Source organism: Cheilinus undulatus, linkage group 5 (genome assembly GCF_018320785.1).
Source record: "Cheilinus undulatus linkage group 5, ASM1832078v1, whole genome shotgun sequence".
In the NCBI taxonomy this organism is placed as follows: Eukaryota; Metazoa; Chordata; class Actinopteri; order Labriformes; family Labridae; genus Cheilinus; species Cheilinus undulatus.
The window spans coordinates 26,493,405-26,510,950 of NC_054869.1; the positions used below are offsets into that span (position 1 = coordinate 26,493,405).

The following is a 17,546-nucleotide window of genomic DNA, read 5'->3' on the forward strand; positions in this document are numbered from 1 at the left end:
TCAAACCTGAAACCAGTGTGACAAGGACTATAGCTGCTATATTTTGGGCTCCTGCTTTACTGACTGAGCCAAACCAGCTAAACTATAAGATGCAGGGATGTAAAGTAAATAGTTTCATTTATCTGTTATTGTAATTAGCTTTTTGAGAGGGTTCTGGCTGCACAGTTAAGCCCCTGCTCCAGGCCTGAAGTGAAACTTGTGCTATTGAACCACAGCTGACAGCCGTAATAACTGTCAGGTCCCTCTTCTCTGTCATGCACCCCTCCTGGAGACAGATACTGCTGCACCTTGAAGACCTCTTGTATTATACCCCTTTCTCTCATACACTCCCTTGTATGAGAGGACGCTTCTTGGCTGCAGTGCCTGTGCATTTACAACTAACCCTACTCTAACTATAACAAACTATTTATTTAAAAAGGTGTTAGATGTAATCAGGCGAACGATAGACTGTTAGTTCATTAGTGCCTTCAACTGTGATACACTACAAAACCAAACAAGTTAAACAGTCAAAATATTTGTTGAAACTGATTACATCAAAGTTTTTAAGTAATGTAAATACATTTTTGAATAGACTCAAGTTAAAATAGATATTTTCCACTACAATCCCTGAGTTAATTAAACTCAAAACATTAGAGGTAACTGATTATGTAAAAATTGACTAGAAAATCAGTATTTGTTTGGTAGCAGATACTTAGCCATTTTCAGTTATACCAACTCAATTTTACTTGTACATTTATGTTTGATAAACCTAATTTTTTAAGTTAAACTTAACTCTGGAAACTTTCCTACACTTAAAAAATTGTTTTTTATCCAATTCAGAACGTGTTTAAGTATTTGTTGTAAAACTACATGTTTTTCATCAACAGAAAATGTCTCTTATTTCGATCACACACTCTAATCTTGAACATTTATGCCACTCAACGTATGCCAACTTACAGTAAGTGACTATAAGTGACAATTACTGCAGGTGCATACAGAGCCAGGAAGTCCTCTTCCATTATGTTTAGTATGCCATCTGTTGTGTATTGTGGTGCGCACCAGGAGATGGGACTTCTCTAACTGAGTCAGTAACTTCACTCATGGTGCAAAAGTGTGTAATGCCTAAAGGCATTCTAGGAAAACGCTGCAGATTAAGGGTTGATTGTCATATAATTTGTGTACAATGACAAACAAAACTTCAAATAATGAGTACTTTATAATTAAAACTAAAAATATGTTCAGTCAACTCATAAAGATAGAGCTGAAATAGCTACTTTGGATTTTTAAGTTAACACAACTCAAATTTGACTGTTTTATCTTACAGTGTATAACAGTAAAAGCTTCAATTCAAGCCTGACAGTGGTGGTCTGCAGCCAGACTGTCTTGTTAAAGTGGAGAAGTGCCTTTGTGTAGTATTATACATTCAACAAGGGGCCTGATAGTGGAGATCTGCAGCTAGACTATCTTTGAACTTTTCGGTGTACTTGTGATTCTTCGAGTAATTTGTAAAAGCAGTAATTTTACTATTTCTTGACTATATATGGAGGGAATGACTTTAATCTCCACATTTTAAATAGTATAGTTACTGAGTAAAATGATAAAATCTAAATGGAAAAAGACAAAGTCCAAGATTTCCATCAAAATTGAGAAACTGGCATGTCGTTTTGCTCCCGTTACACCAAGTAAAGTCAGCAGCACATAGTGAGATTAGTTCTAAGTTACATCCTGAATTCTGCTTTTGCACCTAATTATAAACATGTGTCTTTAATTAAACTGCCTGTTTGGAATTTTTTTTTTATATTGCACTGCACACGAAGAAAAGATCATATCTAACTACTTTGTAATTTTTTTATTAAAGTTACTGTTGTATGCAATCTTTTTACCTTGATGAGATTTTCTAAGCTAATAATAGCCATTATATCGCTTTCTGCAAACACAACAGACTCAGTCAACATTGGCAGAACATTTTACCTTCTGTAGCACAAAACAGCACAAAATAGCTTGAATAATGAAAATTTTGTGTTATGCAATAACACAAAGAAACAAACCATTCAAAGCAGCGGTGCATTGTGAATTGGTGGCTTTGTAGAAAGCTTTAAAATATCTTAGTCTTCCACAAAAAGCTTTACTCTGAAGGACTTCTTTACGTAGTGTGGTGAGCTTTGAAGGATGGATTAGCCAGCCATCTTGTGTCTACCTACTCTGATTTGGCTCATTTTGGGAGCACTCTAAAACATGAGACATTTTGAGAGTTAGAACAGGGCTCTTGTTTGAAGTGTAAAGCTGAATCCCAATTTCATTTTTTGCTAACTGTAGAAAATGCACATAACCCATGATAACTTTTATCCATTTATATTGAAAATACAATTGAAGGTAAGGACAGGCATAAATGACCAGTTTAAAGTGTATAGAATAATTTTTCTGCTTCCTATCCACTTTAACTTGCTTCGCCTGACTCCATCATGATGTCTCTCATGTGATAATCCCCCTGGAAATGTTGCGGCCCAAACCTAGCATGATTGCTCCCTCCAGCTTTGCTATTTGATCAATGCAGGCAGGTGTTCTGTGAGGTAATAATATAGCTTTGGGGTCGTGCCAGAAGAAAAAAAAGTTTTAAAAAAAGTGAATGGTAACACTTCTTGACTGCCAGTCCTTTACATGCTCCCAGTCCAATTATACTGTGGGCAGCTTGTCGCAGTGATGCCGCAGGCTTCAGCATCTAGCAGCTCGTTGCCAGCGCTGCTGCTTCCAAGCCCTGACCATGTGTAGCGGAACTGATTAGTTTAGAAATTCCAGGGAATATTTGTACATGTGGGAGTGTATTTTACTGAGAATTTCTGTGTGTTACAGGGTGTGTGTGTTGTACCAAGGCGTTTTAAAGGATCAACACCTGCAGTTGCTTCCTGACAAACATAAACCATACTTGTCATATGTTTGAGTATTTATGCCTCTGAGAATTACCCCACTTTGTCTCTGTATATTTTTCTGCCTCCAAAGAACACTCCTAGCTCAGTATACCATACGAAAGTGAAGTTAAATAGATTAAAAATGGTTCACTGAGCTTGCCAAAGCTCGAAGGAAAGTTCTAATGCTCTCATTCGATCACATTACTGAATAAAGTGCAAACAATGTCAAAGGGAAGTTCAAGGCTAATGAAAGCTGCACTAGTCGATCCAGCATTATTCTCAGAATATTATTCAAAGCCAACTTATCATTTCTGTTATATTTGATCACCTCTGTAAATGAACCAACAGATTCATGGATTTGCTGATATACCGGCAGGACAAAATGAGGTTTTTGGTTGACCTGCAAACAGGAAAAGGACAAAGACTAAAACACCCTGTAGATGTTTACCTTCCATTAGCATGGAGTTAATTATAAGCCAATATTAGTTGCACTGATGCGGAGATTGATATTCTGTGTCTGCTATGATAGGGAAACATTTTTGTGAAATACAGATCAATAAAAAAATCACAATTATAGAAGACTGGACATTACAATATTAGTGACTAAGATAATAAGGAACTAGAGAGGACTGGTATTGGTAAATGTAGCAGTTGAAGTTGAACAGCTCTTAGACTCACTTTAACATTTCTAATAATGGTAATAGATGTACAGTAAGAGTGATGTTAGAAGCTGAAACAGTTCTAAATAGATGGGTCATCTGCTTTACATCATAAAAGGTAAAATATTTGCATTTAGGTAAGAATCCAAATCAAAGTAGCAGATGTTAGGACAGCAAACAGTAATGGTTAGATAAATGTAATACAAGTGAATCTACTTTAATAAAAGAAACCATCGGGTCAGTTTGACCTCAGTGTGTTAAAGTGGCCAGCAATGAATGGATCACAGCTACCTTGTTGTCATTTTTAACAGTCATGACCTAAACAGTGACTGGACCAAACTCAATTGGTTGAGCAGATTTTGTTTTGCTTTATCCTTCATTAACACATATAAAACAAGCTCAACATGCATGACTAGTATCAGCCACACCTAGCAACATACTCCAACTGCTATGCCTATCCTCCTTTTAGAGCATCTCATAACCGATAATTAAACCTTCCTCTAAAGCGTTTCCATTATACTTTTGCTTTTATCGTAAGATAATCCATACTTCCTATTTGATTTGAAATTGATTATGGTATGAAATTCCGTGGAGGATGTATAGATTTTAAAAGGATTAATGGCTGGGAGCAGCGACTAATACTGTGCTGGTTTGATTTTCACAGATGATAAGGTGGGGTTCATTCTTGGCGCTGTCGGTGCCCTCTCAGCACTGGTCACGATGGGAGTAATGATCAGACTGCACAAGAAGAAACAGGACAGGTGGGTTCAAACACATTAGTCTTTAAAAAATCAATTACTCTGTAGCATTGGTTATACAAAATCCAATACTGGAAACAAGTGCCATAAAAGTGACTAATATTAAATCAGTGTTAGGTCTTGCAAAGCCCTCTTTAGCAGTTTCAACTGTCCCTTACTCTTAAATCCTCCTGCAGATTCATACTTTTCTCTTAAGGCCTCTGACAATGTGTGTTAAAACAATACAACTGCGTAAATAAAATCAGAGTTTAGAGGCACATTCAGTGTCTATAAAAACCTGAATCAGGTTAGCTGTTAAAAAAAAATGATATTTTTGTAGTCTTAACAATTTCTATTTAAGTGTAGGCAATCACATCTGACAGACATTTCCCATATTATGATCCATATCTCCCTGGTTCTGTGCACTAGTGCTAATATAATTAAACCTCATTCAGAATGTTAGAGCTGACTGAGTGTTAGCTAGCCACAGAAGCCGAGGGAGGTCTGTTTGAATATTATAATTTCAGTTTGCCACTAAATCATTTGGATGCTTTATCATGTTGAATGAGTCCTAAGTAGATAAGATGGCATACATTTATGTCCCTATGAGTTAGGGCTGAACAATACAGAAGAAATAGACATTGCAAAAGTATCTATTGCAATATATATTGCAATTTTTTATGTCAAAAATCTAAAACAGATGTCATTAAAACAGAAAATGTAGTGCTTTTTAGATTCACTTATTAAGTTTAAATCAGTGGTTCTCAACCGGTTGAGTCACAGGACCCACGATCAACTCCTCAAGGAGAATTGCGACCCAAATTTTTGAGATTTTTTAGTCAATCAGATATATTCAGTAAAAAATAGTAGACCTTGGGCCTAAGAAAGTGCAAAAGGTGTACAAAATAATGAAACAGGACAAAACATGCATGTTTTATAAAGTCTCATTGACAATTTGGCGCGCTTTTATTTTTCCAGGAACAGATCCGCGACACACTGAAAAAGATTCTCAACCCACTTTTGGGTCCTGACCCACCACTTGAGAACCGCTGGTTTAAATCAACAACTTCATGGTAATTTTCTTATTTTAAGTCATTTTTGTATTTTAAATATCACACTGTGCAGCCCTCTGACAGAGACTCTGACACTCCACCAAAAGAGGAGGAGGAAAAGAAGAATAGTGAGAGCAGATAGATGGGGCAGATCACTTCCTCGTGAAATTTACAACTGAACTCATCACATAGCTCCTTAAATGCCATCAACCATTTTAAACAACATTAAAAGATTCGTTTAGCCAACCTGACCAGGCCCATGTGTTTAACTTAGGTTAAACAACAGTCCTTGGTGTCAAGCTGCTGTTAATAACACACGCTGCAGCTGGTGAAGCTGTAAGATAAACATGTGTCACGTCCGTGCTGTGAGCAGACCGTAGACCAAGAGCAGACTGCCATTTCACCAGGGATGAAATGACGTTTATAGCGGGCATCCATTCACCTAGAATCAGCCTTGTGTAAATGGACATCTGCTGGAGCGTCATGCCAGTGTAGCTGCTAAAGGTGACAGTGCTGCCATCACCTAAATGTACAAATATGAGACACACAGACGCTGCCTGCACAGTGTTCAGATCTCAGACTGCTCATGTGTTTTCTGGCAGACTTAAATGCAGGTTAGTCACAGAAATCTGCAAACTCATGTCCTGGCTTACACAGCACAATATAGAGGTTGTGCTTCAGGTCACGTGACAATCATTGCATGCCATAGCGGTATGACTTCTGCATATCATCATCGGGGTTGAAAAACAATTAAAAACAAATAGATATTTAGTTTTTGGTTACAATGTCATTTAGCAGACACTTTTGTCTGAAGCAACGTATATCTGGGACCAGCATTCACGGCGTTAAGAACTTTGTCCACAAGGCACTGTGGATACTCACTATGCCCTGCCCAGGGTTCAAACCCCCAATCTCCTGTGAAAAGTCAACAGTGTATACCACTGAGTTATCCAGTACGACAGTAGTTCTCATCCGGTCAAAATTAGTCATTTGAAAGAAAATGAAAAGTCTTGTAATGATTAGCTTGTTTGTTTTTAGAAATAGGATGTTTGAATGAAAAGATTCCTCACACCAAAGCAAAATTTTCACCAACAACTCTGACAGTTTCTGGAAAAGTTTAGGGCAACCCACCCAGAAAATATCTTGACTTGCTTGTTTACACTTGTCCCCCACAGGAGGAAGTTTTCCTGCAGTTTGTCTGTCAGTTAGTGGACATATGGGGGAGGGGAAAATGCAAAAGAGCCAGAGGGGAAATTTCAGGGTAAAGTCAGGGTGGAAAATCTCTGCCATTTGCATTCACAAATGCTGCTCTCCCGGGTAAAATTCAGGACATTTTCAGGAGTTTTACACAAGAATGAAAAGGTATCAAGATAGCAAGTGTTCAAAAATCCCTCACGGTGAATATGCATTCTCAAATAGCTAACATGTTCACATAATAAACCCATTACCAGGAGAAGAAACACACACTTAATATTTTGAGATTGAATTGAAAATAATTTATTTAACTTTGTAGAGCAATTTCAGCATTTATTTTAAGTCCATTTGCAGTCAGAAGTCCTGTGCCAATTCATTTTTCCAGTAGCTTTGAATAAAAAAGTATGTGTATGTGTTTTACTTCCTCTTGACTATTGCATTCCAAGTTCCTGGTAAGCAGAGAACTCTGATGTAGGTATCAATCACAGATATCAGCAATAGATGATCATATACATTCTATTCTTTCTTAGAATAGCTAGACAATACAATACGTTAATAATAGGAGGCTCTTATCTCGTGAAAACTAGCACATAGCTAGAGGTCACCTCCCCCTCCAATTTCCTCCCAACAATCAAAACCTTCTCCTGCTCCAACAAGGACAGAAGACAAAAAGCAATGAATCCCACCTGCCTGTGGGGTTGAAATGTCCCATGTTCCAGCCTTCTAGTTTAACTCATAAATTTCCCTTTTTTTTGATCAGATCAAACTAAATAAAACCATATACCCTGTGGGATTGTATGTATGACTGCAGTCCAGAGGAATGACAGGTTAAGTCCTTGCTAGCTCCTGGGCGTACGCTAGCAAATTAAAGGCTTGTTTTATGAGCACATAGATTCATCTGGGCTTTTCCCCACCATAACTTCAGCCAGGGAAGTAAAAAGGTTCATGTCAGGAGTCAAAGCCCACCTCCAGGTTCCAGCAGCACTTAGGGCAGGCGGGCTATGAAATTACTATGTTTTTAAGTTTTGAGGGCAAGGATGGGGCACACCTTCTCTTTCTTGAAGCCTTGATCATTGGAGGCCAGGTGTAAAAGGAGATGAAGAGTGTCAAGAGGTCTGCAGATGTGAGGGAGGTGATGTCAGACATACAACATGCTGGTACACATGGGACATTCAGGACACAGCCTGGAAACTATGTGCGCAGTAGCTGAGTGGGAAAGAAATCTTATGCACACTTTTAGTGTGAGTGGTCATGATGACATGCATAAACACACATGCACACACTCTTCTCCAACAAGTGCAGACACATTGCATCCTTCTAACATCAGAAGCATAGCAGGATAGAAGTAGCAGGGGTCGTACTGTATTTCAGATCATGTTTGGGTTGCGTGTCTGGAGGAAATAAGGAGTTAAGATACACAACTATATCTGTGTGCAACAGGTAGATAGTGAAGGCCTCCTGTGCCTCAGTTTCCTGAGACCCAGACCTGCTTGGGTACTTTCCACATCTAGAGTTACTCAGCAGGTTTCAACAGGTCTGCTGGCAGCTCACCACAGGAGCAAGAAACTCATTACACCATCAGATGTGTGTGTGCATGTGTGTACCATCATCTCTATTCCGCTTCTGTTATAAGACATCAAAGAAGTGGGGGTGGGGGGGTCTTTGTCTGAGCCTGACAAGGGTTCAAAATAGATGGAGTGAGGGAGGACGAAGAGAAGGAAAGAAAGAAAGAAGGAAACAGTTACAAAATTGTAAAAATATCACCACTGCACTGTGTCAGAAAATGTCTTTATCACTCAATTATCATTGAGGCAATTCAAACCCCCATCTTTTATCATCAGATGATGATAAATTGTGTTGGAGTGATGACCAACCTTTTAGAGATATAATTTAGTACTAAAAAACTTCTGATCAAGACTTTCTTTCCCATACATTACCGTTGTTAACCATCGAACTAGAAACTTCACTGTTTTACTTTGTTAATGTATCCCCAAAATATTATTGGAGAATATTAATCAGAAATCTGTTCTGATGCCAAAATTTGGTCCTGTGGCATTAAAGTCCATCATTTTATGCATATTTTTTTTTTTTAAAGAGATTAAATAAGTATAAACTGCAAATGTCCACTGTAATAGTAGCCTTATTATAGTGGACATTTGTAATTTAGCCCAGACAAAATTACATATAGTAAGGAACTGAGCTGATTTAATAGGTGTAGGCTAAAGCTACAGCTTAAAGGTCACGTATTTTACGTCTTTTACGTTTATATCGGTCTCAGAGGTCCCCTGATCCTTGGGGGCTTTGTGGACAGGCCAGGGGCACATATTTTTGTTAGAAAAACCTGAAAAGCTCAATGCAGATTGCAGTTCATGTTCGATATTTAAAACATGTCCGGTTCAAACTTCAAATTAAAAAAAGATGTTTTTGATAAGTTAGTACAGTTTCAACAAGTAAGAGTCAGTTACACTTACAGAATTGACAGGCAGTGTTGCATAACTCAACCTTTCCTGAGAAAAAAGCGTCCGGCTCAAGGTCGAAGAATAATTACATATCATATCTGTCTTACATTGCTTACATGACCATGTGCAGATTGATCTACATATCTAGCCTTTTCTGGCCAGCTAGCCAGTTTCTATAAGAAACTGCACACATTAAAGAAATGGAATGAGAGACTGATGTCGAATAAATTGGAATAATTAGTTCTAATGCCCCTTAATATTTCAGTCCCTGTTCAACAAGAGCCCCTGTGAGTGAATGACAACTGAGAGCAATAAAGTGCTTCCATAAGAATAAGTCTTAAAATTATCTCTTTTGATGCAAGGTTACACAACAATGTCACTTTTACGAGATGTTCCTTTTACTCCACTTATCAAACCCCCATGAAGCAGCAGCAAACACTGTTTGTATAGCTTTTTCCTCAAAATAATTGTGGAAAGGTGATGATAATCATCTTACAAAGGGGAACATTCATACTGAAATCAGTTTTTTAACTGTGTTGTTATAAGTAGTTTGTTTTTCATTACAAATGATTTAATTTTATTTTTTTTTATTTTGTAACTTTATTTCTGTTTACAGGGAGAAAAAAGAGAAACTGGACCTGAGTGCAACCCAAGAGCAATCTTGCTAAACAGTCACAGCCCTTTTCGACTTTGGATCATACCAACCTCACATCAAAACCTGAAACTACATAGAATATGGAAAGGCAAACATGTTAAGAGCTGAAAATTTGTAAATCACACACCGTCATATTGTTCACCAGACTGATGGCCCGACCTGCTGACCTGTTCAGGAAAACCTCAGGCACTAATTCAGCTATCAGCGTGTTGTTTTTATTCTTCTTGTTTAGCTTGGAAACCCTCCAGGCTTTGGTAAATGGCACATGGGTTGAGTATTGAGGTTTTTGAAGTAGAACCAGAAATGGCATGATTGTTTTTGTTTTCCTGTTTTGCATGGTTGAACGTCCTATCTCTGCTAGAGAGAGAATTGTATAAATAATACCGCCAGGAGATATCATCATTACAATCAACACTCCCTTCTCCGGCTCAATTTAAAATAAAACCAGATGTGTTCATATCGAACGTGAAGTCAACCTGATCATTTTTAGGTTGAAAGACTTTGAACTCATATGCAGCCTTTGTGTGGGCTCACAGCCTTCAGTCAAATGAAGAATATTCACTGCGAGACTGAAAAAACACAATATGTAAAGGCCACATCTTTGCACTATATCAACATTTGCCTTCTTTGCACTGCTACATATCTGTGATATAAAATATAGAAATGATAAATGTATCTAGTAATGTTTTATCTATATGACAATAAATAATCAGAAATCAAGCATCATCCCCTCTTTTTATAAGGCAGATGTTTGTGATCTGGCACAGCTGCATGCCCCGTCGGACAGACCATCATCTCATGTTACCCATGCGCTCTTCTCCTCTTCTTTGAACCTGACTCTTTTCTACTTTTCCAAAACAAAGTCCCGAGGGGGGAAAAGGAAACAAAGTGACAGGGCCCTGTGTGGCTGATCCCTGAAATGATTGGAGGAGTCCAGCTGTGGAAGAAGAAGGGTTCTTGTTGAAGACTAATTGAAATAACCTGGTCTGTTGGTCATGGAAGGCTTTGAAGTTTTTCATGCAGCATGTGAACATTGTTTTCTATCTAGCAGCTGTGCAATACTCTATCCTCTACAGGCTCCTGTAGATACTGGCTATTGTTGCTAATCTGTTGCGCCTGAAGAACTCATGGGACTTTTGGAGCCAGTCCGGTTGCAGCAGATGGCTGTCCTCCAGAGAGTCCAGTTCTCTTTGAGTTTTCTGCCTTATTTCTTGTCCTTATTGCTTGTGCTTGCTCATTAATTAATTAATTAATTGTGTATCTCTTCAGATAATATTAAGTATGTGGTAGAGACCTGCTGATTTTCCTCTTCATTATAGAAAAAGATGGCTTGATTGACATCAAAATTTACCACCGTCCTGTTTGAGCACAAAAACACGTGCACCACCCACACAAAGAAGAAGTAAGCCACCCTGTGATTTGCCTTTTGAGGCCTTTCAATGTATCAGCTCAGATTTAACTCACTCACTGTGTAATCTCTTAACTGGGTGCAAATTTTCCTGCTTTCATGTGTCAATCAGGACTTAAAGGAGAGGCAATGGAGCAAGCTGCTGCGTCTGTTTGCAGAGTCAGATGCTGATTAATTGCATCTGGATGAAAGTGGAGGGTTTTCATCTCTGCGGGGGCCTGATCTAACCCTGAATGTTTATGCTCGCTTATCATCCCAACAGCCCAACGTAATTAGTTCAATCAAATACAAACACGAGTAAATGCTAATGTGCTCTGTGGAAGCCTGTTGCTTTCACGTGGGACTTTTCCCATTCCTCAGATCTGATCTACAGCCCTGGATTAGAAAGAAAGGCTTCTGAAGTGGCTTTTGGATGAGGCTTTTGTTTAAGGGGTGTTTTTTTTTGTTTCATGTTAACTCCAGCTTTGCAGGTGTGCTTTGTCCCTACCCTCTTAATACCTCATGGTTGAGCAGCGCCTTCTGATGTTAACTCTTAATTTTAAGGCGTAGGTTGAAACAAAGATGGATTTCTGGATTAAGGGGTTTGCCCAAACACAGAATTTTGTGTCAGTTTGTTACTGGCAACGGGAATGCTTAAAAACAGAGAGAAGGTCTAAGCAAAGTTAACTAATCCTGTAAGGTAGATAGAACAAAAAGGTTTTAATCATAACTTACTGTACATTTTAAATGTCTTTTTCCAATCAGGAGAATCTCCCCTGGCTTCACTTGCTGCTGTTCAAGACTGGCTGCATGTTTACTGCATGAGGGATGTGGTGTGTGTGTCATCTCCAGTTCATGCTGTCTTGACTTTCATACCAAGACCATGTGCTGTGTGTTGGCTGCATCTCCCTCCTGCTACAGCCCCGTCTTTCTTCATAACTTTTACCTCAATGAATCTCCCTGCAGGTGACTTGAGTCATTGCATAGCCAAACTAAACCGGTCACATTGGAAAGCAGGTAGGGACGCTGTACTGCTCTGAGCCATACAAAATTACAAAGTCTGAAACACTTTTACAAAGCTTGAAACAAATGTACATCAACCAAAACACTTTATCATTACATAAACGACATTTAAATTTGCAAAACACTTTCACAAATGGAAAATCTACAAAAAGTCTGATACAAAATTACAAAGTCTGAAACACTTTTACAAAATGTTAAACAAGCTAACAAAGTCTGATACAAAATTATAATGTCTTTTACAAAACTTGGCACTCCAGCATTTGTTACATTCCCTTCTGTAAGATAATGTTATTTGTAAATTGTTGTAAAAGTGTTCTAAAGATTATAAATTTGTCTAATCTCACGTAGAAATGTTTTGTGTTTTGTAAAATGCAAATTTTAATATTTGAATGTAGTTTTCATTTTATTCCTAACAAGTTTCATGTGAAAAGGTTTTGTTAATATTCAGACTTTTTGATATTGTAACAAACTTGAAGTCTTTCCAAATTTTGCAAAACAGTTTAACACTTTGAACTTTTGTATTCGATTTTTTGTACCTTTGTTTTGTAAAATATAAATATGTTTCAAGCTTTGTAAAAGAGCTTCAGATTTTGTAATTTTGTTTTGCACTTCCAGGCCACCATACTAAAATCTCCTGACAGACAGCAGCAATGCACCCATCTGTCAGTCACACTGACTACTATAAAAATGGACCTTTTGATATTGGCTCCAATTGGGGTTTCTTAACATTTGCCTCCAGCAAACTTCAGGTTCTTTGCACGTTTTCACATGCTTCATATTCCAACACCAAAGGTTGCTACTTGTTTAACTGAAAGACTGTAAACATATTGATATGCTGCATAATGAGTGCAACACTACATCAGTACAGTCAAGTAAAATATTGTTACAGAAAAAATCCATCTTTTAAACTTCCTCCAACATTTAACATTTATTTAATTAGCTCTACATTGCTACCTTTGTCATGTGTGAAACATGAAAAATCACCACTTTTTCTTTGAGAACCACTCCACATTAAATACGCGGTTTGTCTTACTGGCAGTTTGAGAGATAATAATATCCTGTGGCTGGTGGGCTCCAAGGCACATTATTTTCAGTTTCAAAGCTGTGCTCCAGTAGAAAATCCACCTCGTTAATCATCAAAGTTAGCCAGTGTACAAAAAACGTCTCTGTGTCTCAAGAAATTGTTGTGCAGTTTTAGCGGCTTGAATGACAGCAGCCAATCACCAAAACCGCTTTGAATTATCAGCCAATCAAGTCTGAAAAATTGCATGACGTTTTAGCGATGCTACAGGCTGTGAGTCCCACTTATCATTATTTTCGTGGATATACATTAAATGGACAAACACTCTGAGCGTGCGCGTTACAATTTTCTGACGTACAATACACATTAAGCTGTGAGAGAGGGGGTGACCCCACATCAACCCTGCAGCCACCATAGTGTGCTGCAGACACAAACCATGAGGAGAAGGACTTATATAATCATTTAAAATATATATACAATATATTGCCAAAAGAATTCGCTCACCTGCCTTGACGCATATGAACTTAAGTGATATTCCTTTTTTTAATCCATAGGGTTTAATATGATGTTGGTCCACTCTTTGCAGCTACAACAGCTTCAACTCTTCTAGGAAGGCTTTCCACAAGGTTTTATGAGTGTCTTTATGGCAATTTTTGACCATTCTTCCAGAAGCGTATTTGTGAGGTCACACACTGATGTTGGATGAGAAGGCCTGGCTCTCAGTCTCTGCTCTAATTCACCCCAGAAGTGTTCTATCAGGTTGAGGTCAGGACTCTGCAGACCAGTCAAGTTCATCCACACCAAACTCTCTCATCCATGTCTTTATGGACCTTGCTTTGTGCACTGGTGCACAGTCATGTTGGAACAGGAAAGGGCCATCCCCAAACTGTTCCCACAAAGTTGGGAGCGTGGAATTGTCTAAAATCTCTTGGTATGCTGAAGCATTCACAGTTCCTTTCACTGAAACTAAGGTGCCAAGCCCAGCTCCTGAAAAACAAGCCCACACCATAATCCCCCCTCCACCAAACTTTACACTTGGTACAGTGCAGAAAGACAAGTACCGTTCTCCCGGCAACTGCCAAACCCAGAGTCGTCCATCAGATTGCAAAGAGGAGAGGCACTCCAGAGAACGCGTCTCCACTGCTCTAGGGTCCAGTGGCGGCATGCTTTACACCACTGCATCTGACACTTTGCATTGCACTTGGTGATGTATGGTTTGGGTGCAGCTGCTCAGCCATGGAAACCCATTGATGAAGCTCTCTACGCACTGTTCTTGAGCTAATCTGAAGGCCACATGAAGTTTGGAGGTCTGTAGCGATTGACTCTGCAGAAAGTTGGTGACCTCTGCGCAGTATGCACCTCAACATCTGCTGACCCCGCTACACCATTTTACGAGGCCTAGCACTTCGTGGCTGAGTTGCTGTCATTCCTAATCACTTCCACTTTGTTATAATACCACTGACAGTGACTGTGGAATATTTAGGAGCGAGGAAATTTCACGACTAGACTTTTTGTGTCAAAGTTAATTTCATCATCAATCTTCCTAACTTAAGTTTTTGTCATCTATTGACTCTTCGCATGTCCTTTTTCCTGTTTTCCTGTGGCTGGCTCCACTGCGAGTATTGTATGATTCCTGATGAATACTTACAGTTTGGCTCTTTTTGGTTCCATTTACTTGGATCTGTATGTGCCTGAGAGGGATTTTCAGTTTTTATCCATTTTGGTGTCCCCTTTGGACAAAATGATACCTCTTATCTCCATTAATGTTGTCCTTTATAAATTGTACTTTTTCTTAACTAAGACAGTCATCATGCTTTCTTTCAATGGTCAAATGTATAGTTAATCAAGAACCCTTGTCTGTTTCTGCAGTGTGCTGTTAGTAGCCTTATCTCACACCTACCCAGCAGCAGTGGTTTCAGGCATCTATAATAACAACGTAGGCTTATCACACTTTTTGCTGATGATCATAAGCATTTGTATCATTTTCAGTCCATATCATAGTTAGTAAAAAAAGCCTCCTCACTGGAGCTTTAATCATTATTACCAGTCATTTTTGGAGCTGTGACTGTTGGCTCACCAAGCATCCAGAACTCAATCTAGACTCTAAAGTCTAGAGTCAGCTGTATAACCCAAAGCAAAGTGGTCCTTCAAACATAAACTGGTCTTGACATTAACACTCTGTGTAAGTTTACCTATAACAGGCCAGCTACCAGTGTTCCCCCTCCTCAGTCATGAACATCTGAGGCTGAACTTCATCCTCTGAGGCAATGTCATCCACTCAGCAACCTTAGGCCCTAAGGACCCACAGCTCATTTTTCATTGGAGTCAGTTCTTTTTATAAAGGAGAACGTCATTCTCCCAGGCCACAGAAAAGGCCGATACCTCACTTTACTACACCGCAGATGAGCGTAGCAGAGCAAAACAGACCCAGCGTGCCCAATCCACCCTTACAGATGTTCGTCCTAGCCCATGCCCAACACAGGAAGCCATTAAAGAGTAAATCAATCAGTCAGCTCTGTGGAAACCGGGGGGGACAAACCTCCATGAAAAGCTTGTGGAGGGGCACGTTGCCAGGGGAGTGAGATTCTCGACACAGCTTGTACCAAATATAAATTCATTGCAGGCTCTTGGAAACTTGTGTTTTCATAAACACCAGAAAAGGGTGGGAGCGATTTCCCCGATTTGCACTGATTCAAATGCAAAGCAGCAAAGGGCACCGACAAAAGGGAAGTGATTGGAGAAAATAAATAAGGAGCAGTTAGTGTTTGCCTTTTACTTCCCCAGAGGACAAATATTTTCAAAGCTCAGTCTCATCCTGAGAAATCATTTTAGCAGTGATAATCCTCAAACAACATTCCCCTTTCTTACTTCTCCACTGAAAAGACTAGACCGCTTTCAGAGTCTCTCATGCATGGATCACCTGTTCTCATGAATAAAGATGTGCATCATAGCACTTCTTTATAGCATGCAAAGATGAAGTTGTGCTCTTTCCTAGTCCCTTTTTTCTCCTTGCAGAAGTTAATTCTTTACAGATGCAGCTCTGCTTCTTATCTTTTACCCGAGTTGACCACAACCTGCGGCCACTCTCATTTTATTTAATCTGCTTCATTCTTATCTCATTTCATCCCCCTTTTATTTGTGTGTGGTCTTTTAATTTATTTTGAGGATCTTTTCTTCTTGTACCTTTTTTTCTATACGCCTTTTTAAAGCACTCCTCCCAAATTTGGAATGCTTTTATTCAAATCTTTGATTTATTGTTGTGTCACTGCCAGACATGAGCAATTATGGCCTCTCTCCAAGGGAGACGCTTCAATCGCTAGATTTAATCTGTCAAAGGACAACTTTATCCCCAATGTACCCTAAGTCTCAGTATGTAAATCTGAGTGAGTAATTCCTTGACTCAGGATTTATGATAGCACCTGTCTGTTAGCACAAGCAAACTGTTCCAGCAGGTTTGGGAATTCCCATCAAATCCAGCACCAGAATCCCCCAGATTTTCAAGAACTTTGTTCTTGCCATTAGAGATAAAGCTCTGCAATCCCCCCAACCATTATGCTTAATGATCTGCTTAAGCAGCCGCATCACTCCAAAGCTAGCTCCAAGAAGAAAGACTACATCAAAAGGCACATTTTCTTCCATGCTGGGTTTGTTTTTTGCACTTTATCTCCTTATCAGGTACAGTTGAGCTTGTCTGATGCACAGATATGATACAGAAGTATTTAAATCTCTGCTCTGTGTACTTGGAGGTTAAGCTGAGTTGTTTGTGAATGTCTGTGTGTGGGTGTACACACAGTCTGAGGCATCGTTTGTTGTGGTATACAGGCATACACGTCTTTTAAATAAAACCATGCAAGTTAAAACAATCCTTGACTTGTTTTCACCCTAATGTTCAGAATGTTAGATTTTCAGGCTGTGCTGTCCCCCCATTATTTTTTATGATTCAAAAATGTTGTTTTTACTCAGTTATTAGCCTATTTCAAACCTCAATCGGTGGCCTTTTAGTCAAGCCAAGTCCTTAAATGACCCTAAGAGTGCCCACTATTGTATATTTAAAGTGATAGTTTGGTATTTTTGAAGCTGAGTTTTAAAAGGTACTTGGCAATAGTAGTTCCATTAGCCACCAGTGAAAGCACTGCCCTTTCAAACAGGACGTGCTTGAAGATCATTAGGCAAAACAGCGTAGCAGAAGGGTATAGTTTCTCTGAATAATTCAGTTAGTTTAAGATAAGAATGGGCCAAAAAACAATGCTGACTCAATTGTACATTGTATCAAAAAATTTTCAACTGTTTCATTTTTAACCCAGAAAGCCTCTGTGTTTGGCACTATTTTGCAATGTGAGCTTCGGCTACCGGCGTGCTCTTCCGCCTTCTGTATCTGAACAGCTGTTTGGATCTCCAAGCTTCATCAGAGGAAACAAGTTACCAAGCTAATTCTTGTTATATCAGCTCTGTTTTCCACTTTGTCAGCTGACAC

The 17,546-nt window shown here is 39.0% G+C and overlaps 1 protein-coding gene across 2 annotated transcripts in view; it reads left to right on the forward strand.

Annotated features, from left to right (window-relative positions):
* The window catches only part of susd2 (sushi domain containing 2), a 37,935-nt gene extending 27,587 nt beyond the window's left edge, over positions 1-10,348 (forward strand). Inside the window, exons 13-15 of one of the 2 annotated variants that reach the window (XR_005991922.1) lie at positions 4,209-4,305; positions 5,260-5,354; positions 9,603-10,348. Coding sequence is in view for 1 of the 2 variants with exons in the window: in XM_041788185.1 (XP_041644119.1) it covers positions 4,209-4,305; positions 9,603-9,654 (149 nt within the window). In the remaining variant the exon portion in view is untranslated. The remainder of the gene's footprint in view (positions 1-4,208; positions 4,306-5,259; positions 5,355-9,602) is intronic. The other variant, XM_041788185.1, reaches the window with a different exon arrangement.
* The last annotated feature ends 7,198 nt before the right edge of the window (positions 10,349-17,546 follow it).